The following is a 22,718-nucleotide window of genomic DNA, read 5'->3' on the forward strand; positions in this document are numbered from 1 at the left end:
CTCTAGCTTGATGCATCAGTTTTTAAAATATCCTCCTGCCTGCTGGCTTCTGTTCATACTTCAGTTCTCCCAGGCGGTGGCTGCAGGAGTGCCCTGGTGGCTCTGGCTGGGGGTGGGGGTCTGGCTGGGCACCCCAGCTCTGCCTCCCAGCTGTCCTGGTCAAGCTCTCCACCCAAAATGCAGCCTGTGACTTTAGTCCTGCTGCCCTTCTCCAGGTGACTGCCCTCGGGGAAGGAAGAACAGCTCCCCGGGGTGAACCTGTGTTCCCCAACTTGCAGGTGTCACTTGGTTGTTTTACCTTCCTCTGTTCACCGAGTAAAACAGTGTTAGTCGGAGGTATGTAGGGAGAAAAGCGGAGCTGGTGTGAGTTGTGTTAGGACTTGGGGGCCTTTCTGCTGTCCATGGGCCAGTAGCAGGGTCCCTGCTTCCCCCATCATGTGCTCATCCCTCCTACGCTCAGCACAAACTGCTGTAACAACACTTGAAAGGGAAGCAAACAGTTCGGTTTTCTGGAGAATTCCCTTCTCAGTGAGTTTAAGCGGTTCACTGCAGGGGCTGAGCAGCTTGAAGGAAGCAGGAGCTGTCCTGACTGGAAATGGCAGCTGCCAGAGTATCTCTCTGTATGCTGTGGAAGTTGTACCTGCCCAGGATCGCCTGCCCTAAGCTTTCTGCAGTTGGTCATTAAATACTCAGGCTTATTTGCCAAGTCATGAGATATGTTTGCTGTTTTTATAAGCAGATGAGCTACTAACACTCAGCTTTGCATCGTTTTTGTGTTACACCTCTTGCAATACCTTCCTCGGGCCTGTAACGCTTTCCCAAGTAAAAGTGCTGTGGTGGGGTCAGGTGATTTTGTGTGGTGCGTAGCCAGAAAGCTGCTGCCAAGAGGGCTCTGCTCTACCTCCCCTGTAGCAATATGACCTGTCTCCTGCCTCTGCTCCGCTCTTCACACAGCTCCCGGGCACCTCGGGCTGTCTCCCCTCTTCTACAGCTGTGGTGACCTAAGCCACAGAGGTGGACACAACCATATGCTCCCTGTTTTCTCAAGAAATGTTGGTAAAGCGTTGTTCTGCCTGCAACAGCTCAAGCTTTTGTATAATAATAATAACCCCCCCCCTCACAGTTTAGGGAAGCTATTAGGATCATGCAAGCTGACAGTGTTAAAACTACCACCCAAACCTCTGGGGTGGTAGAAGAGCAGCCCAGGCAGGGGGAGTATGCTGCATTCTGAAAACGTTAAGAAAAATGTTAACTTCATAGCTAAATGGAGATTTTCTGCCTATTTAAACAGCCACATCTACACTGAGCAAAAGGGTCTTTGAGGAGGGGGGGGGAATTGGCAATGACAGTAACAGGGAGATACTGAGTTTATCCGTGCCATGAACAGGGTGTATTTGAGACAGAGGTGTGCTGCTCCTGGCTATGCTCCACCTCTAGCTTAAAATGGGGGAAGAAACACTTTAAGCCAGTTTCACTTGTGCTTTTGTATGTGGATTCCCTCGTGCTCAGGTGCATGTGGCTGCACCAAGCATTTGTATGAGCCCAGTGGGCCAAGGGCCTGTGGCAGGTGCACCCGCCTGGTAAAAATAGGGCTTCTTGGCTGCTGAAATGTAGCAGTTCCTGATTGCCTTTGCTCTCCGGGGTTCATGGTAGTTGGGGCCTTTGGCCGATGGGAGCTGCTATTGACTACAGATCAGATTTGGCCTGGGGATCAGTGGAGTCCCCTGGGGGAGACATTTTGAGCTCGTCCCCTGGAGCAGCACACTGCAGTCGAGGACTCTCCCCTTGAGTCAGGACGCTGCCCAAGGAAACTCCTCAAGGTGACTTGGGTCAGGACACTGCCCTGAGCAGGTCCTCAAGGTTGAGAGTCTCACTTGTTAGGTGAGTGATAGAGCAGTTTGGGTTGTCGTTAAACCCTAGGAATTTGTTCTGTTCTCCTCTCACAGACATTTGAACCTGTAGTTTGCAGAGGGCTAGTTAATTGTGTTAATAATAAATTTTTAATTTTTGGTGGTTGCTTGTTTATTTGAGAGCTTCTGTAACAGGGCCCCCAGCAGCTTTCAGCCTGGAGGGCTGACCCACAGGACCTTGCTGCCCTGGGGCACTGCTGGGGCCTCAGTGGAAGCTGTGCCAGCAGCCCTGCTCAATCTCCCACAGGTCATCTGCTGCAGGGAGCCAGGGCTGGGGGCATTGGCCCATCCTTACAGGTATTCAGACCCTCCCAAGGATGGGAGAGAGCAGGTTGGTACAGCAGGAAACTGTATTTTGGCAGTGGGCTGGCACCAGGGCGATGCTGAGGTTGGGGCTGTTGCTCTTTGGCATTGGCTGGTGCAGTTGGCCAAGCCAACTCTTGGTTTTGGCCCTGCCTGCCAGCTCTCAGGCCCGAGCTGCCCTTGCTGGGCAGGAGAAGTGAGCTCAGAGCAGGTTACGGTGACTGCTCGGGGACCGGCCCTAGTCCTGCACCGACCTTCTAGATGTTCTGAACCTCCGTGACCTCTGAACACAGCCGCCTCCTTGAGCTACAGATACTCGCTGTCCCTGAAGTAACAAAATAGAAGCTCAGCTCTCAATACTAAATTTTAATTAAAAAAAGCCCAAACCAAAACATGTTCCATAAGGGCATCTTTCACATCCAGAATTTTTAAGGTTTACAAGCAAGGCAGCCCGGACCCCCCAGAATAAAGTGTTTAACAGCAGTTCTGCCACCCCCTCCTGTATTACGCAGCCTCCCAAAAAGCCTTTACTTACCTTTCAGCATCTCTGTACCGGTCTCATCCAAACCACATCCTTTAGATTCAGACTCTGACATCTTAGAGCACCTCCCAATCATTGTGGTGGTGCATGATTGAGAAGCATTTTATAAAGTTGAAATTGTATCTTCACACAGGGATTGCTGTCACCTGGGCAGGGACAGCACTGGCCTTGCATTATTTAGACGTTGCCTTATCACTATATGTTTCTTCTGGATTATGTAGTTTTAGGTATCCAAATTAAGTGGTGCATAACTCTGGTATATGCGGAGAATATACATCAGTGGAAAAGGGGGAATTTACAATTATAGTCTCAAAACAAAGCTTTTATTTTAACCTATCTTGAAGAGTGAAATGTGTGGCTTTAGGTGGGAAAGAAGCTGTACCAACAAGAATACTGTATTCAAAAAACATTTTTCTTTTTTTTAATAAAATACTATCATGTTCATATCTATACAAATAATTATTACAACTATTAAACAAAGTATTACATTTAACAATAGAAATCTCAGAACTTTGAACAAGATCATGGTTTGGGATATTTACACCTGAACGCAACACATTTGTAAAAAGATGTCAAAATAAACAGAACAAGATCTTATTTACAATTGGAAGATGATGTTCCTGTTCATTCATTATAGATTTCTACTGCAGAGTTCCTTTTTTCCATTACAAAATAGTAAGGACTTTCCACTGGGGCTGTATCCAAGTAATTTACAGCTGTATAAAACAGAAGCACAGCAGAAAACTCTGGACTGAATATAAATAATTTACATCATGGAGGGCAACAGCATCCTTGATTAATCTCCTGTGGCAAAATCCATAGTTGCTTCCCTTCTTGCAGTGAGCAGGCAGGAACAGGGGTACAACCCACGGTGAGCTTGGTTGTTTCACATTTGTGATTGTGGAAACAGCAGTGCGTATCGCAAACTTGGGACCTACTTGTAAAAATACTTCTGGTGAGGCAGAAAGAAATGCCTTTTTTTTTTTTTTAATTTATCTCATAAAAGCTGGTATCGGCAAATAATAAATGGCTTCTGCGTAACTAAGCAGGGCTTGTTTGCAGAGAGAAGATGGTTTTGTATTGTCATGACCAAAAACCTCTGCTAAACCTTTCACTGGTTTGCAAAGTAACTTGCTCTTAGTGTAACTAGTGGGAATAAAGCGTTGGTGCTCTGAGGTGTTAGATTTACTCGAGGGATCGCAGAGGTGGTAGGAGGTTGAAAACACCCTCACACGCAAACCTGTGTCTGCACTGGCGCTCCGGTCCACGTGGCTGCTACCCCTGTGGGATGAGTGGCAGCAGAAGGGAACAGCAGCAGGTAACTCGGGTTAGGCGACGGTAAAGAATGGAGCTCCTTCTATCACTGTATCAGAAAACAACACAAATTTGACTGATTTGCTATAAATAGCTACGATGCTACTCTGCCTTTCCAGTCAAAGGGAGATCGTTGTTAAAGTGATGAGCATGAAACTGGGGAATAGCAAAAGATCACAGCTCTCAGCACAGCTGACCACACTCAGTCATCCAGAAACAGCGTGAGTTTGTGACCAAGTCCTTGAGCGAGGACTGCGCAAGTACCTCGGAATAAGGTGACAACAGGAGATTAGAAATAATGAAATGACCACTTTTCTCCAGCCACGCCCTCTGCGGTTGCCCTGCCGCATGATTTTCCTGCAACAGCACTACAGTCACCAACCACAGCAGCAGCGTGGCCTTTAAAGTGCAGTGGGGAATCTATGCAAAATTCAGGAGGCTCTGCACTAGCATAGCATTTTGGGTTGGTTTTTTTTCAGGGAGGTGCTTTTCCACCTGGGCAGCAGCGTAGTGATTGCAGCTGGGAGCGGGAGCTAGAAAACATGTGCCAGTCAGGCTCAGTTCTCCATTTCCTTTAGCTGTTCTTAAATGAGGTCCCTTCCCTCAATGAAAAGGTACATAAATGTTAATACATGACGGTTCTATTGCCTGCTTTCAACTTAGTCTGACCCTGCTCTTATTCTCCTCAGCTTCTTAAGGGATTAATCAAGGACTACACTGACACACATGCACTCCAGCCCGACACCATTTGCTATTTGTTGAGGTCACTTAGGCCAAGCTGCAAGCCACAGCCACCCAACACCTGTCAGCTGTGGCAGTCCCACCCAGGAGGTAGTGCTGAACCCTTTCCTTTCTGCTGTTTATTTTGCTAAATTAAGCAGTACTGGGTATTTTGCCTTTCTTCAAAGCCAAACCAACCTCCGCTGAGTGTAAATAAACTTCAAAAGGTATTACGAAAGAAAAAAAATGCCATTTTGGAGCTAAAAAATTGCGATTAAAACTACAAAATATTTTCCAAATATGTCTTGTAAAACAAAAGAACTCTTAATTGACAGGTAATTCTTGGGAGAAAAAGTTAAATTGTTGGTGTCATAGATGTTTGCTGAAGAAAATGTGTTTGCTTGTCAAATTGTAACAAGTCAAACAGAATTATTTGATCTGCAAAACTTACAGAAACTCCTTTTTCAAACTCCCCCCAGCCCCAAGCACAGATGGAGATAAGCTGAGCCTTCCTTAACATCTTGTTGACCTGATACCTAAACGCACAGCTTCAATGGCAGGGGGAAGGAAAATTAAGAGAAGAAAGAAAGAATAGTTTCCACTCGGTGGCAAAGATGTTGCCATTGCTCCTGATCCTGAGAGCAGAGCCCAAAGCCCTGGGAAGGGCCAGCAGTCAGAAGTGGAGACACTGACCTGTCAGTGGCACAAACTGACCTACAAAACTAAACACAAGAAGCCTGGTCAGCGTGGAGCAGCAGGGGTGATTAGTTTGCGGTGAAGAGGAAAACAGAAACAATTTTGAATTAAAAACTAACAAAAATTACTTAACGTCTGATTTCCTTTCTTTAATGTGAAATACCCGGTCCATCCACTGTTCTTCCTAAAGGCATGTGAGCGCAGACATGTGAGAAGCTGAAATCTGTGGCAAACCCACAAGCTGCTCTTAAACCAGGGGACCTGGCCAGATTCAGCATTCAAAGACCGTCTTGGACAGTCAATTAGACCAAAGACTGCACAATAGAGCCAATTTTTCTTTAATTAAATTGATCTAAAAGCTAGCCAGCAGTGTAAATTATAGAATCTGGGAGTAAATAATAGCAGTTGGACAAATGCATTTCTGTGAAGCTCTTGCAGAGCCTACCTTTCTTTTCATAGCAGTCTTCCTGATCCCACACCAACGCCACAGGATCATTTATGGCACATAAAAAGACTCACACTGGTATGTGGTTGAACTTCAACAGAAATTGCCATGTTCAAGGAGAGTAATGAAATGATATTTCTCCATTCTGGTCTCGGCAGGTTTCAGAAAAAGTCCTGAGAAGTATGACAAAAGCCCTGTCACAAGAATGCCAGGTACAATCCTCTAGAGAAGACTGAGGGTCACATGGTAGTTACTTTGGAGTCACACACCACAAAACTGTGCAGTTCCTGCAAAATCACAACAGTCTTTGTATCACTAATATGCCTGTGTTGTGATTACCTGCTTTACAGGTGGAACTGGTTGCTAGTTTTGGTCATCTTTGTAAACAGAAAAGGGGCACATGAAAGATACTGACACAGCTACTGCCTCTTCAGAAGATGCTGTACAACATTAAAAAAAAAAACCAAACCCAACACCCAAAATCACAGCTGACATATTCTTTTGTGAACACTCAGGATTGCATTTAACCTCGATAGAACATCAGTGAAATTAATATGAAGGAATAAATACATAGAATAGAATTAGAATTAGAATAGAATAGAACTATTTCATTTGGCAGGGACATACAATGATCATCTAGTCCAACTGCCTGAGCACTTCAGGGCTGACCAAGTTAAAGCATGTTATTAAGGTCATTGTCCAAATGCCTCCAACACTGACAGGCCTGGGGCATCGACCACCTCTCCAGGAAGCCTGCTCCAGTATCTGACCCTCTTGGTAAAGAAATGCTGCCTAATGTCCAGTCTAAACCTCCTCTGGTGCAGCTTTGAGCCATTCCCACATGTCCTATCGCTGGATCCCAGGCAGGAGAGCTCAGCACCTCCCTCTCCACTTCTCCTCCCCAGGAAGCTGCAGAGAGCAATGAGGTCGCCCCTCAGCCTCCTTCTCTCCCAACTAGACAAGCCCAAAGCCCTCGGCCACTCCTCACTTCCACCAGCTTGGTTGCCCTCCTCCGGACACATTCAAGGACCTTCACATCCTTCTTCAGTTGTGGGGCCCAGAACTGCACCCAGCACTCCAGGGTTGGCCGCACCAACGCTGAGTACAGCGGGACAGTCACCTCTTTTGCCGGCTGGCCGTGCCGTGTTTGATGCCCCCCGGGATGCGGTTTGCCCTCTGGGCTGCCAGGGCAGGCTGCTGACCCACACTGAGCCTGCTGCCGACCCGCACCCCCAGACCCCTTTCTGCAGGGCTGCTCTCCAGCCACTCCTCTCCCAGTTTACACTTGTGCCCGGCGTTACTCCTCCCAGGTGCAGAATCCGGCATTTGTTCTTGTTAAATTCATCCCATTAACCATAGCCCAGTGCTCCAATCTATCTAGATCCCTCTGCAAGGCACCTTGTACCTCAAGAGAGTCAACAGCACCTCCCAGTTTGGTATCATCAGCAAACTTGCTAACGGTGCATGCAGCTCCTGCATCCAGATCACTGAACAGAACTGGCCCTAGAACTGAGCCCTGAGGAACACGCCTGGTGACGGGTCTCCAGCCAGATGTGGCCCCATTCACTACAACCCTCTGAGCTCTGCCCTTCTGCCAGTTCTTCACCCAGCGCACCATGAACCTGCTCATCCCACAGCTGGACAACTTGTCCGGAAGGATGTTGTGAGGGACAGTATCAAAAGCCTTAGTAAAATCCAGAAAAACTTCATCTGCTGCCTTCCCCTCACCCACTGGGCGGGTGACCTCATCGTAGAAGGGTACCAAATTAGTTAAAAGGACTTTTCCCTTTGTGAACCCATGTTGACTGCGCCTGATGATTGCATTATTCTTTAAATGCCTTCCAATAGCACCCAGTATAACCTCCACAGTTTTTCCAGGAATTAAGGTTAGACTAGCAGGCCTGTAGTTCCCCGGGTCTTCCCTCACGCCCTTGTTATTCCTATATTATTCCTTCCAGTCAGCAGGGACCTCCCCAGACTGCCACGACCTTTGGTAGATGGTCGAGAGGGGTCCTGCCGTAACACCCGCCAGCTCCTTCAGTACTCCGGGTGAATCCCCTCTGGCCCCATTGACCTGTGAACATTCAGCTGTTGCAACTGCTCCGTGTAAGTTTACAAGATCACTCCAGTTTTCAAAGACACCATGAAGTAGTGTAGTTTTCCCAGCAGAAGAAACATATTTTAATTTCACTAGGTAAATGCCTGGAATGACGAGCAGGATTAACATCTTTATATAAAGTCCTGGAAGTCAGGGCTTAATTTTTCACTGCTTGGTCTTGAAAGCCAAATACACCATTGCACACACAATGCCATTTAAAGAGTGAGAAGGGCTGTTTTGCTTCCCTCCTCAAGGTCCAGACGAGTATGTAACGCACAGCGTAGCTGCTGCTTCAACACCCCTGTCTCTATCATCCACAACCCACGGAAATACTCATCGTTAGGGTACTCATTTCACCACCTGAGGCAGCCCCTTTGGGATCTACTGTTAGAGAAATCAGTCTGATCAAGCGTCTCTCTCATCAGAGAACAGCCAGGCCTGCAGTGTGCTTAGTCAGTCGGAGTCGAGGACTGACTGTCATTCCTAACCCTCCTGCTCTGCGCAGGCCAGTTGCTGCCATTTGGTTGGTAACTACACTTTGGCAGCCCATTTCACAGTCAAACTCGGCCAAGCTGCCTTGTTTTGAAGTGAAATAAATATGCAATCTATTATTTTTAATAAGCACAGAGAACTGATGCACCACTTAGTGTCCTAAGATAAGCTCCATCTGAATTAAAAAGTGAGTGTCAATTTGAATCAGAACCATTTTACTTAGCTTTGCAGGAAAACATCAGACCCCAGGTTCCAAGAGTGGAAACATTATCAGGACAGACTACAGACACAGCCCCATTTTTTTTTATGTCAAAGCCTCTTTACCTTCCTGGATTAGTGTAAAAGGACTTAGCAAAAATGTGGCCTGGGCAGTCAAGCTATGGAAAAAACTTTCAGTTCCCTCTCTGTGGATCCCATTCTTGCAGATGGAGGATTATCTTCCTTTTTACTTTTCAAAGGAAAAAAAAAAAATCCCTAAAAAAATCCCAGGGAGCCTGTTCCTCCCCAGCCCCCTGCTAACAGAGACAGAATCACAGAATCATCTAGGTTGGAAAAGACCTTGCAGATCATCCGTCCAACCATTGACCTAACACTGACAGTAAAGACATTGGGGAAGAACCTGTGACAGGTCCCAGGAGCAGCAGAAGAGGCCCTGGAGCGGTTTCTGTCACTCCCCAGCTGGTAGGAGGGGGATTGCATACAAGGAAACCTGAAGTTACTTTGTTATTTGAAGAATCAAAACCAGAATGGCACATAAAAAGAAAAGACATATATTTCTGCCTTGTCTGAAGAAAAAGCACACCGCAGAGCCATTAAATAAATAAAACTTACCTAGTTCTCCCCTTTTCTTTAAAAGAAACGGGACTGAGATTTGGGCAAGTACCGGAGACTCAGCCAGCACAGACACATTCACGCCGTCTCTCCCGCACACACAAACGCACCCCCCTTCCTCGCGGTGCTCACATCACGACGACTTCTTCCTGGTACGCAGCGTTTCGGTCCCGACACATTCACGTTCCTCCTTCAGCCACAATCACACGCATTTAGACAAAAGGTGCATTCGAGTGCAGAATACTGATATTAACTCAGGCTGATACGGTCAGCAATGTTAAACAAGAACTGCGCCCCCAGGGATCCCCCGCTCATTTTGCGGGATGCCACAGGCTCCGTCCTCCTCCCACGTGCTGGCCTGGTACAACAAAGGGCTGTCACTCACAGAAACCAGAAAGCTGGTGTTTGAGCATGGGCCAAAGAAAAGGAGAGGGGAAGGGGGAAAAAAAGACATTAAGAAGGTGCTAAACAAGGTACAAAACCCACCCTGAGGTAACTTGCAGCATATGAACAATGAAATGGCAACAAATACGACTGCTGTCTCCACTGACTACACCAGAAGGAGTCGTAAGCTGCATTAAAACGTTGACCAAGTCCAGCAGTAACTGTTAAAACAGATCCAAACAAAATTCTTCTTAGAAACAGAAAGTCATGGGTTAAAGAAACCTGAATTTTCAAAACCAGTATTTTTAATTGCTGACCACGGAAACACATAGTAATTTTTGCCAGGTAAAGTCAGCCTGAATTCAAGTGCATGTGACAAGCTTCAAACAGACAAAAGCTGTACAACAAATGCCTTTATCAATTAACGCTGGGTTAACACAGACTTGACTTGTGTTGAGGCTCCTGAAGATATTTTACAAAGGAAAAAGAGAAACCCAAGCCACTTCAAGTTCGTCTGTAGTTTCAGGTAAACGCATCAGAAACAAAATGAAACCTGTAGCATTTGTTTCCTGTCTCCCATTCGGATGCTCTCACTCCTTTCTTTACATCCACGTATCACTGAGGGTGGCCCTTACCCTGGAACAATCAGACATCAAACTTGATTGTTGGAAAATCAACAACCAATATTTGCACAGCTCTCAATGTTGCATCCTTACTGTTTATGAGTAAGTAAGCATTGCTATAGGCACTGGTGCTTTAAAGTTAGTAAGGTGGATGGAAATACAGTGTGTATATAAATACGAAAAGTACCCATATACATACATTTAGGCAAATAAACAGTGATGCTATGAATGGTCTCTTCAGGGATGCCAGTAAGCTCCACTTTCTTCTTCTTAAATATATAAACAACACATCAGACGAGAAGTCAGTCTATCAGTTTTCATACAGCTGAGCTGCAGTCGTGACCTAGAATATGGCTTATATTGTGGGCAGGTCGGTTTGAGGACTGCTTGGAAGAATCTGAAGCAGATGTGTTTGCAATGGAAAGCAAAGGCGACATTGCTGAACCATCTGGAGGAAGAGCTGTGGCTATTTCTGGAAACAAAGACGTTAAGTTAAAATTGGATAAGTGCGACGTGTTGGTCATGTGCATCGGCGGCATATCTGGAAGCAAAGGAAAACTTGGCTGAGCAAAACCAACAGGCCTGGGAGGAGACAAAATGGATCCAAATCGATTGTTTAAACTCCCGCTACTCGGCTTCTCCGTGCTTGGGTTAGGAAACATTTGATTGGGAAAGTATGGGATGGAGATGTCGTTGGAAAGGGTAGGGTGGGCAGGCGAGTAAGGCGGGTAGAAGGACGGCAGCGTATTCTGAGGATCGACCGGGATTAGAGCCGGTGTTCGAGTGGCACTGGGCTGAGTGACCGGTGGGATGAAAGAGGCGTTGGCATTTATCGGTGGATTCATGCCTCCCTCCGGGATAAAAGGGAATCCAAAATTCTGAGAGAGGGTATGTTGGTCAGGGGCCGCGTTATCGTTAGACACTTGAGGGCCATCAGACATAAATCGGACAATGCTTCCTCTTTTTTCTATCGCAGACTGCTGGCGCCCAAGGATCATACTGCCGCTGGTGGACAGGGGAAGGTGGGGAAGACTAGGGTCAAAGACGTTTCCATGCCTTTGATTTCCAGATCGGTTCCTTTCGGGCTGACGTATTTTAGAACCTCCGTTATCTTGCAGAGGATGCCTCGACCGCTGAGTAACTGAAGAATTTGGCTGACGAACGGAAGGTTGCCCTTGGTCACCGTTTCCGTGAGACACTGCAGGGTGAGGGTGAGTTGGCCTCACCACCCCATGCATGTTGCTAGAAACAGGCGTATTCATGTGGCTCTTAGTTCCGTGACTGTCTGTCATCCTCATGGGATTGGACTTCTGCACAGAGATGTTCGGGCTTGTATTGCGACCCTGAATGTCTCCCGAGGAAGAAGAACTTGAAAAAGGAATATTCAAAGAACTGTTCCTCGTGTTAATTGCACCAATAGACATGTCACAGCTCTCCCTACTTGGGCCATCACCGTCTCTTCGGATGTGGACGCTCTCTCGCGCTGGGGGACAGTTGTACTCGATTGTGGAGGAGGCACCGCACTGCGTGTTCCTTTGATGTTCTGGGATTGATCTTTGGCTTCCACTCACCTGATCTCCAAGGTGAGGGGCAAGTAAACTCTGCATAAAACTTTGGTGGCATGTGTTTTCATTTTCCCTTGACGGCAGGGCATTTCCTGTTGGAATACCCTGCACTGGCTGGTAGGGCAATCTCTTCTGTCTCTCTAGGGATGGCCCAGTATTTTGACCGATTCGAAATGCTTGCGACTGCATTCCCCTGAGGGATGACACTGAGTTACCAATTTCGCTGTTTCTTGAAGCCTGTACATCGAAATTGCCTGTTGGCTGTTGACTGGGTCCAGCTGGTTTAAACGTCTGACAATCAGAAAGCCGCTGCACGTCTGAGCCAACTGCATGGTCAACAGATAAGCGGCCCTGCATATTATGAATCACCAACCCTTTATTTCTAGAAACATCAAGATAGCTTCTCATTTCAAGTTGGTCAGAAACCCTAGGGCCTTGAAGAGATATTCCTATTCTCTGTTCTGAATTGGAGGGCGTCTTCCCAATCAGTGCCTCGGCAGAGTAGCTGGAAACTCTATTTCTTTCCTGCCTGTGAGGGGTGCACGTCATATCTGATGGTCTGGTTACGATACTTGCCTGGGACACCATTTGCTGCTCTAAGCCCCTTGAGGTCATCAGTCTTTGCATCTGATTGTGCCCTGACACGTGTTCAGAAGCCGAACCTTGCTGTCTGCTGCTAACATCTTGTTGCTGTTGATGCATAATATCCTGATTTATATGGCTCTGAGGATGGTTATGGTGGTTTCTGCTTGTTGCAGGATTTTCACAGTTCTTTTCAGGCTGGGAAGCTCCAAAGTGCTGCTGCATCTGCTGCTGCATTTGCTGGTGGTGTGGATGAGGCTGACCACCTTTTTGCCGTGTTTGATCACTCCCGTGGTGTTTTTGCTGTAGAGAAAGTTGTGTGGCTTGTGTTCCCTGGATGAGATTTCGTTTCTTTTGCATCTGCACCTCCTGCTGTATTGTTCGCTGCTGGTGGACACCGTGGGGTTGAGAGTGGACTGAGTTTTCCCCGTGTGTGACGTGGTGCTGCAGCTGATACAAGTGGTGCCTTTCTCTTAACTGACCGGCCTGCTGCTGCTGCTTTAAGTACGGATGATTACTGTGAAGGTGAGATATGCCTTGAGCAGGAACATGTTGAATCGGCTGCAAGTGCTGCCCTGCCTGGCCTTGCTGCTCGGAAATTGAGGGCTGAGAACCACACTGGACGTCAGTTTGTCTCAAAGCTGGCATTACAAAGTTGCTGTTAGGTGGGAATAACCTATTAAGGCCATCGGTGTGCCCTTGATTGCTCACTGATGCCACTGAATTGGATGAGTTAGGAGGAATCTGACCGACGAGCATCTGCGTTTGATCGGCAATGCTCTCTGGCGTCCGGTTCATCAACGCCATCCCTTCGAGCCTTATGGGTGCTGTCTGGCACTGCTTCTGCCTTTTTGCCGTAGAAAGCAGGAGGTCATCCTGAACAGCTCTCTTGGCGGAGTCTTTGCGACCTTCGTGATTTTGCTGCTTTAAGTGTGGTTCCTGCAGCTGGGGAGCCTGCATGGTGCTTGCCCGAATGGCATTCAGCTGTTCCTGAGCATAGTCACTCATCATGGTGGGCCCTGGAGACTGATTGACGTATGTGCTAGATGGAAGGGAGAGGCTCACAGTTGCAGGGACGCTCGCTGGCTCTGAAGACTGGGATAAACTGGAGCAACTCACAAGGGGATGGACAATGCGACTCTGGTGTATCAGATTATTCACACTTAAACTGGTTATGCTTGCCGACTGGGAAGTGGAAATCTGCAAAGAAGTGTTTGATGTTACCACACCTCCCACAGAGCAGCTTGGCTTTTCAACCTGCCTATCGACGTTTGTCTGTACTGTATCTTGAGCACTGAATTTGCTCGGTGTCGCTTCCAACGGCCCTGTGTTGTTTTCTTTCACTGGTTGAGGTTTAAAAGGCTGTTGCTCTCTCTCCAAAGGTGCAACCTCAGTCGACTTAGAGATGGCATCCCTCATGTTCACCTGTATTCCTCCGCCACCTTTCTCAAGGTTTTCTTGGTCAAAAATAGCTCTTGCTGCAAGAGCTACAATGTCAGTCTGTTCTGAAAACGTGCAGCTGTTACATGTACTGGTTGAGGTGCTGCTAGTGACGTCTTCTCTGGTGGTATCTGGCAACATAGACGCGACGGAGAAGCCCCGACTGCTGCCAGAGCTAGTTGACATGGGGGAGTCTGCCTGCCTGCTAGCCATAAGGGAAGCATTGACTACTTCCTGGTCAGAAATGCAGGAGTGATGCTGGGGGAGAGGATCACCTTCTGTGTTCATTAGCAAGAGGTCCTGCTTCTCAGGCAAATCAACATTTGGTTCTGCTGATTTAGAGTTTTCCATGGGAAAATTAGAATGTTCCCCCTGAACAGTAAATGAAGAGGGTTTTTCCACAGCTGTTCTTTCTTTCGTGAGATCAGACAGCATTTTGGTTAGACCCTGTCCTCCTAACAAGTCCGCGTCTTGCATTACCACTGAGGAATCCTGCGCGACGTCGCAGGGCTCCGAAATCGTTCCTGCCTTGGAAGTATGACCCACTGTGCTGCTCTGTGCTGCTGACGTCCCAGCGACCTGAGAATGTGTCACATGTGCTTCGCTACGAGAGGACGTTAAGGTGCTGGGGGGTTCACAGGGTTTGGGAGACTCTGAGGAGGCAGAGCTGGTTGGTGGAGGACGGTTCTGAGACCCACGGGCCTGCTGGCGAGGGGCAGCATCTTTGGCAGGCGGCGGGACGAGCGCCTGTGGCTCAGACACCGCGGACGCCAGCGGTGAGGAAGCGGGCGCCTCTGCTGCGCTTGGCTCAGGGACAGAGCAGGTTTTGGCTGCCTGTTCGGAGTTCGCAGTCTCTTTGGAAGGACATTCAGAAACGCTGACGCCACTCGATGCTACAACACTGCTCGCCTGCGACGTCGTTAAAACGTGTGAGACCGATACCGCTGGAGCGTTTTCAGGCAGCCCCTCGCCGTTTGAATGCTTTGCCACCGTTTCCACGGGAGCACAATCCACCTTCCCTGCGTCTTTGCAAGGAGCTGCTGGGCAGGACACTTTACTGTTGACTGCTTGGTGTTTCTTTGTACTTGGCTTTTTGTTTGTCCTTTTTGATTTTGCACTGGATGGCAAGCCAGCAGCCACTTTTTTTGGGGAAGCATTTATTGAAGTAGATGCACTAGTTAATACTGAAACCTCTGCAGGTACCGAAGATGCCACAGAAGTCGGTAACGACACGCAGTTAACTGTGGCAATCTGGTTATTGACAGTTGTGGGATTGGTAGGGTGGCTGAGAGACAAGTGCAAGCAGCTCTGTCCGGCCATTTGCGATATGCTTTGATTGAGGTTAGCTAAAGCACCAAATGTATTGAGGGCAACATTGGTATTTGGATCTTCGCTGGTGGTGGGTTGAATAATTTGCATAGGGGCTTGATTTGAAGCTCCAGATGAAGACATCACAGGCTGCAACGCAAAAAGCTGCCCGTTTAATGAGATAGTTTGAGGATGCTGTTGACCAGACATTGTAACTGAAAACGTTTGCGTAGAGCTAGAAGATGGCAAAGAAGATGGTCTTGGTAATATATGGACAAGGTGCTTCCCTCCGAAAGTCTGTGGAAGAGAGGCGTTTTGTACGGAGCTGCTAGAGTTCGCGATTGCAGTCGGCCCGTTCACAGGAACTCTTACAGAAGCAGAAGGCTGAGCGGAGAGGAGGGGAAGAGGATTCTGATTAGCAGCTTGTATAATTACAATTTGCTGACTAACATTTTGGCTGGGTACTTCCGCTCTCACAATCGGAGGGCACGGAGCGGGGTTTGGAGGCTGGAGAATGATGACATTCTGGTTCGCTGGCGCTCCTGTAACAGCGGCCGCGACTGGCTGAGCCATCTGGATCACCTGCATAGCTGAATTTAATGGAAGGATATTTCCTGCAGCCTGAGTTTTAACCTGTGGCTGGCTGATTAATGGCTGCATAGGTAAGGGTGGGCATGAGGGCAAGGTAACTACAATCTGTTCAGCTGCCTGGCCATCCCCAGGCAGAGAAGTATTCAAACTGATACTTGTAGTCAAAGGCCTGCTGTGAGCAGAAGATACAGCCCCAGCACCGTTAACTGGCTCGTTTAATAGTGCAGTCATGATACTGGATGGCGTTTGGCTTAGTGGCTGGACAGTATTTCCTGCTAGCTGCAGAGTTGTCCACGTGGTCTGTGTGTTTCCAGCTGAAGGCATCCGTGTAAGGCTACTCATGTTTTTCAAGTCTGAAGTGCCAACACCTGAAGAGCCTGAAAAAGACCAGCAGTTCTCTAGGGGACTGGCAGGCAGAGTGCTTATTGCCGTCGCAGCCTTAACTCCTTCTGCTGCAGAAGTCACAGCCATTCCAGCACTACTTACTAAGTCTGTACTTTTGAGGACGTTTACAGAGGAAAAACTTTCCGCAGTAGACAGTCTCACGGAGGGCACACAAGCTGTGTCCGTGGTTGAAACAACACAGCTTTCCTGAAGGTCACTCCTAGAACTGTGTGTATTTGAGCAGGTTGCATTCACCTGTTGAACTTGGGAGGCTTCCGTGGAGGCACTGGAAGGAAGGCTGATTCCCTGCAGGAGTGTTTTCTTTGTTGATTTAGTGCCCTCCTCCTCATTTTTACTTTTGGGGAGATTTTGATCATTCTGTGGTGCGTTACTTGAAGAACACTGTAGTTCCTGTTCTGTTCCGGATCGAGGTGTGCTCTGTGAGCTGGCAGGAGCAGTGGCGAGCACGCCTCGCTCATTTTCTGGGGTGGAGAGCTCAAGAACGTTCCCTGCTGGAGCTGTCTGAACTGATGCCAGCGGAGACACTGTAGTTTGTGACCATGGCTTGTTTTCTGTGGGGTAAATACCAGAAATTGTCACAGGAGTCACGAGGTTGCAAGTTCTCTGGACTGGCACAACATTGGCTGTTTGCTTTTGTAAATTATGACCAACATTAAACGTTATTCCCTGGACAGATGCTCCCTGGTTATTTCCGTTGGGTTGACTCCCGTTTGAATAGACAATAATGTTCTTTTGAACCTGATCACCAGGAATAACAACCGAGACCTTTGCATTTTTGAGATTTCCCTTCCAGTGGATCGTCGGGTCATCGTACAGGCAAATATCGTTTGCTTTCAGTAGTTCAATGTATCTCCCATTTTCCTTTTGCAGTTCATCCAACTGTTTCCGGAGTTTTTTTATCTCTTCAGCTACAAAACAGTGAGAGCAGTCCATTACATCAGCACCAGAGCAAACACTAGGTAATGTTACCACATGACTTGGAGACTAAATACTATGTAGTATTGAAATAAATTGTTAATAATGTACGCTCTCTTCAAATGGTTGACATAAGTGAAGTCTCTTATCCTAATAAGCCTCTCTACTGAGCGGGAAAGTGAATGAACTTCACAGACTATTCCATTACCAACAGCAGGATATGTCAAATTATTTAGTTAGAAAGACCATCAGGACCAACTCAGATGAAACTGAACACTAATCAAATTATTTAATTACTGAAGGAAAGATGAGCACATTAATTTATCTTTTTCTTTTCCCTCCTTGTCTGCAAACACTAAAACTGTTTTAATTTAATTGATAATCTCATGGCTTTCCAGGACAATTAAGTTTCATTACATCTAAAAATTATATGCAAAATGAAATACAAAGCACTTACGTAAAGCCACAAAAACCAGCAACGCACTTGGAGACGGCTCACCTAACTAGGAAAATCACCCAGGGTTTTCAAATCCAATTACATCGGCAAGATAAAAATAAACTATTTAGAATTCCATTCTATGGGTAGAAATAAAAATCACAAACTGCAACATTAGCTCTGAGATTATTTCTGTCACACCTCCATCACTGTATTTTACCCATCTGTTCAGGAAGATTTTATATGATGTATTATGTTTTTATAAAATAGGCTGTTATGACTTTTACAGCATTTGAAAGGAAAACAAAAAAAGCTCTATGCATGAAGGAAACTCCATGTTTTCAACGAAAAAATCTAACGCTGAAGTTTGTCAGAAATTGTTCTGGTTGCTACAGCAGAATAAATCAGGACAGAATCTATTAGATGATGTCGCATCACCTATAAGCTCTGTAATTACTTTACATCACAACATGACTGCTTCATTATCTCATAGCCATGTGCAAGAACACATGCTTGGGCATTCTGTTGGCTTCTTGTTTCAAGATATTCTAAGCAGCTGTATTTTTCCTGTATGTGTATAATGTCTTGGGATTCCCAAGTTTGTTGATCCAGACTTTGTTGTCAGTCAAACAGACACACAATGAAAGGGACTGACAGAAACTCTAGAGCCTCCAGCAGCATCGGTACTTACCCTGTTCATTGTTCCCTCCATTTAACAGAAGTTCATCATTCTGTCTTTTCATTTCTGTTATATACTTAAAGGCTTGATCCAGGATCATGTTCTTGCTCTTTAAAAGAAAACATATACACAATTAGGAAAAAGGTCTATTACTGGTAGATCCATTAATGATGAGATTGCATTTGCTCCCAGAGGTCTTTAAAAATGTGCTAATCCGAATGATCCTCCGAATACTGTTCGGGGGGGGGGGGGGGGGGGGGCGGTGGTGGTGTTAATTTATTTTTGAGGTACTTTTGTGTAGTGTTTTGTTGTTTTTTTTTTGATGAATCACAGGTTTCATGAGCGATACTGACCCTAAAATGCCATGAGTTTTTACAGAATGACATTTTCAGTGCTGGAGCTGACATTTTCCAATGCCCGAAGGCATCGGAAAGCCACATAACACAAACAGCAAGCATCATTTCTTGCTGACCAGGCTAAAATCCGTGTTCACAAATAAACATATACATCACATGAAATATCTAGGATACTACCTTGTAAATATTTTATTAGGAAAGAAACAAACATGGAACAATTATCCAGGGAGGTATATGCATAATTTTGAAAGTAATATACTGGAGAATATGGGAAGAGAAAACATGCCATAACCCCCCCATCTTCTCCCTTCTATGAAACTACGATTAATCTGCCTGCGAAACCTCTTGTTCACGTCTTAACTTCTTCTTCTACTGTTCTGTAAGAACAGCCCCTGCTGTAGATTCCTGTCTTGACAAAGATGCTTCTGTGCATCAACCTCAAACCATTTGTCTGGCTTCATCTTTCACAAGGACAGCATCTTAAATTACTATTATTATTTTACCTTCTGAGTTGCTTTCATCCCATTGTATGAAAGACGACAAAAAAGAAGCATACATGCAATTCTATTTACATCTTAGGACATAAAGGGCTGAGAAGGGATTGGAGAATAACCTGAAATATGATCTTGCTTAACCCACAGCTTTCACCACTCAAGCATCATACAGACGGCATTAAACAGCATCAGTAGAAAATAACTTGACAAACAGGAGTTGCACAACATAACCAGCAACCCACCGGCCAGATCCAACCTACTTCTGTCTCACCCCTCCTACAGAGGAAAGGGTGAACAGCTACAACGCAACAGGGCAGGCAGCAGCCGAGACAGGATTTTCACCTTCTCTTGTTATCAACATTCAGGCACCCTGAACGAGAACTTTGTGTGAATCGAAGAGGCGGGCAGACATCAGCAAGCTGACCAAATCGCTGTGGGTAATTAGTCTAGCTTACACCTGCCCAAAAATACTGCATGTGTGAATTGAGGAGAAAGTCGGTCACACGTCCAACTCATACCATTTCATTCCTTCAGCAGTCATATGCAACACTTTCAGATAAAAAGCTCAAAATCTGTGTAATTACATTCACATGGCCCTGCACGTCCAGAAAGGAATTCTATTACAAATCATTTTTTACATACTAATATGCTCAAAAATCTAATACAGACAGTTTTGCCTTCTTCCCCAAACAAATAGAAAAATAAATATTTATACTTCTACAGACAAGGAAACACAAAAGCAGTTTACAGAAAACTCGTATGCACCTCTGAAAGGACTCACCTGCTTAAGTGCTGGAGAGCAGGGAATGAGTTCTCCAATTCTGTTTATCCCAGCATTAATCTTCTTCTTTCGATGTCTCTCCACTAAGCAAAAATAACATGTGCTGTGTCATCTGGCCGAGCAAGTCAGCACAGCAGCATCACAACTACTACCAATGTAAGGACTCATAAATACATTATTTCATGACCTATTGGAACCCTTAGTAACTCGAGAGAGGAAAAAAAACTCCTCTAAAGTAAACGTCAGTTATTGAATTAATACTCAGCAGAATTGAGAGCTGTAACATAAACAGCCATATGTTTAAAAGGTGGGGATGTTCTGGACCCCTTTGTGGAAAAGAGGAGTTACTGCAACTCAAAATTCAGGTTTTGATAATGCTTTCTAGCTGAGTTTTCTGAAACTCTTTTCACAAAGCAGATTGATTAAATTTAGGCATATAGAAAGCAAATGAACAAAGATTATGGAAAGAATCAGTTTCACATTTAGGAAGGAAACCTGTGTCTCTTAAATGCTAATGTCAAGTTTGGCACCAAAAGAGAAATAATTCAGATTTTACCAGTTTTCGATCTATATTGATGGAACAGCCAACACTGAATATAGCTGAAGCTCGAGGCATATGGACTATCAGTTACTGTTTTTTATGTTCTGTGCTCCACAAGGTCTAATTATGACTGGGAGTAAAGAAAATGTTGAATGAACAGTATTTCCAGTGAATTAGCTATTTTGGAGAAAGTCAGAAAATGCTTCATTTATAGCCCTCTAGTGACATCATTTACCTTTTCACAAGGCCTAAACACTGGTGTAAAGGGTCTGTGCTACAAGTCTAGCATGTTTTTTTCAGACATTATTAATCTCTGTTTTCCACCCACCATAGTCAGCTTCTTTCAAATATAGTTCACTCTCATGTAGTTATTTTTTTGACCGAGATATTTTGGTGTTCTATGCAAACTAAAACTATTAGATGCCTTTTTCCCAAAAAGCCTGAAAAAAAAGTTCTGTCATGGCTTTGTCAAGATTCAAATCAATGTATCTTCATTCATTGTGCTGAGTATCACCCTGTGGTTTGTGAGCCCAGCTGCTTTTGGTGGCACACAGAAACAAACAGCAATCTGCAGGTGAGTATATTTTACTGTGCTCCTTTACAAAGGATATACAGATCTAATTTAAATAGTTTTATTTCAGTAGTCTGTCTCTTCATTTTATGTTTTTCAAACTACTAAATTGGTTTTTGCATTTCAGGACAGACTGGTGGTGTTGACAGAGACAGGCCTAAATACACTAAATACAGCAAGACAAAGTCTCTTCTGAAAGGAATTTACCATATAAATCAGAGAAGCTGTATAAACATTAAAACACATGATCCTTGGGACTTAATTTTTATATATCTTACTAATTCATGCAGATATCACAGCGGTTAGAAAGTGCTGTTCTTTGTTTTGATAATACTTTCCATGCTCCACTCGGGTTGTCCAGATATTAATGACTAAGCAAGCTACAGGGCTGGAGGGAGCTGGTCCCCACATCTTGCAGAGTCCAGCCCAGGAGACGAAGACTTTGGAAAGCTATCAGCAAGTAAAACAGGAACTGAGAATCAGAATGAGGTCAGCAATCTTAAAAGTAGACTTGATAAGACTATTTCCTGATCCTTCTTAATCCTTAAGGAATTGGCCACACCCTGGGCACAGAGCGACAAGCACTATATTCCACAGCCTTCACATGGAAAATCCTCAGTGGTTTTACCAGCTGAGTTTGTGACAAACCACACAATAGTGCTGTTTAGTAAAAGAAGAACTGGAATCAATTTCTTAGGATAAACCAGGCCCAAACCTGTCAGACTCTTTCCCAGTCCATCCCTCTGCTGCTACTTGCAGAAGATGGCATTGGAGCTAGACACTGACTAGTTGCTCCCCAAGGGATGTGACTCCTGCAACATACAGCCAGTATTCACACAGAATTTCTGGGATATCAACATCCAGGTGGGTGCCTCAGGGACAGGCTACAGGAATATTTCTAATCCAGGGAACCTCTAAAGCTCTCGGTTCAGATATCTGTCTCTGTTTAAAGAGAGGTGGGTAGTATTTGTGTGTGAATGCCTGTGCATTTATTTTCCTTTAGAACTGAACACAACTGAAATTGTTTACTTCTTAGTTTGCTAGCACTGGAAAGCCAGGGGTATGGTCCTACTTTCATACCTGAGCATGCTACTGTAACCTTGTACCATGGAAAACAGCAAATGAGAAACAATCAAGAAGCCCTTCTGCACAGATGTTCTATGCAAGGACACAGAAAGGTGTTTGGTTGGGTGGATTTTTTAAGTGTAGTAAACTCTTACGGAGGAACCCTCTCCATGCAAAATATGTTTTACTAGTTCAAAGCATCTGTGCATATTTCCAGACCAAATAACAAAGCATAATGTTCCTACCTGCATTATGTGTCTCCCGGTTTTTCTTTCTGTGAAACATAAAGGGAAAACAGGGATGTGAAACAGAAGGGAAAAAATCTGCATACAAACAAGTATTTCTTTTATTATTTCCATTATAGCTAAAAATACTAAATATTCTATTCTGCTCTGTGAACAAGAACATAGTAGAAGTCACACTCAAAAGGATTTGTCTTGGACATTAAATGGTTTCTAACAAAAAATCATTTGTGTTCAGACAAATCAATTTCAGTATAATAAGGCATGCCATAATATTCATTTGATTATTTTTAGATATTTATAGTGCAGAGCTGAGTTTTTATGTTTCGTTTCAGTGACAACTATTACACTATCCAGTGTTCAGTAAGGCCAAATAGTAAAAAAACAGTT

General features: G+C 45.3%; 1 protein-coding gene across 5 annotated transcripts in view; it reads right to left on the reverse strand.

Annotated features, from left to right (window-relative positions):
* Positions 1-3,145: 3,145 nt before the first annotated feature.
* The window catches only part of USF3 (upstream transcription factor family member 3), a 37,750-nt gene continuing 18,177 nt past the window's right edge, over positions 3,146-22,718 (reverse strand). For 2 of the 5 annotated variants that reach the window (XM_074809213.1, XM_074809230.1), the window contains exons 3-6: positions 22,332-22,360; positions 19,910-19,992; positions 18,291-18,387; positions 3,146-17,156 (exon numbers count right to left, since the gene is read on the reverse strand). In XM_074809213.1, the coding sequence (XP_074665314.1) occupies positions 10,675-17,156; positions 18,291-18,387; positions 19,910-19,992; positions 22,332-22,360 (6,691 nt within the window). In that variant the 3' untranslated portion in view covers positions 3,146-10,674. The remainder of the gene's footprint in view (positions 17,157-18,290; positions 18,388-19,909; positions 19,993-22,331; positions 22,361-22,718) is intronic. The other 3 variants (XR_012621155.1, XR_012621158.1, XR_012621159.1) reach the window with 3 other exon arrangements.

Source organism: Strix aluco, chromosome 2, assembly GCF_031877795.1.
Source record: "Strix aluco isolate bStrAlu1 chromosome 2, bStrAlu1.hap1, whole genome shotgun sequence".
NCBI lineage: Eukaryota > Metazoa > Chordata > Aves > Strigiformes > Strigidae > Strix > Strix aluco.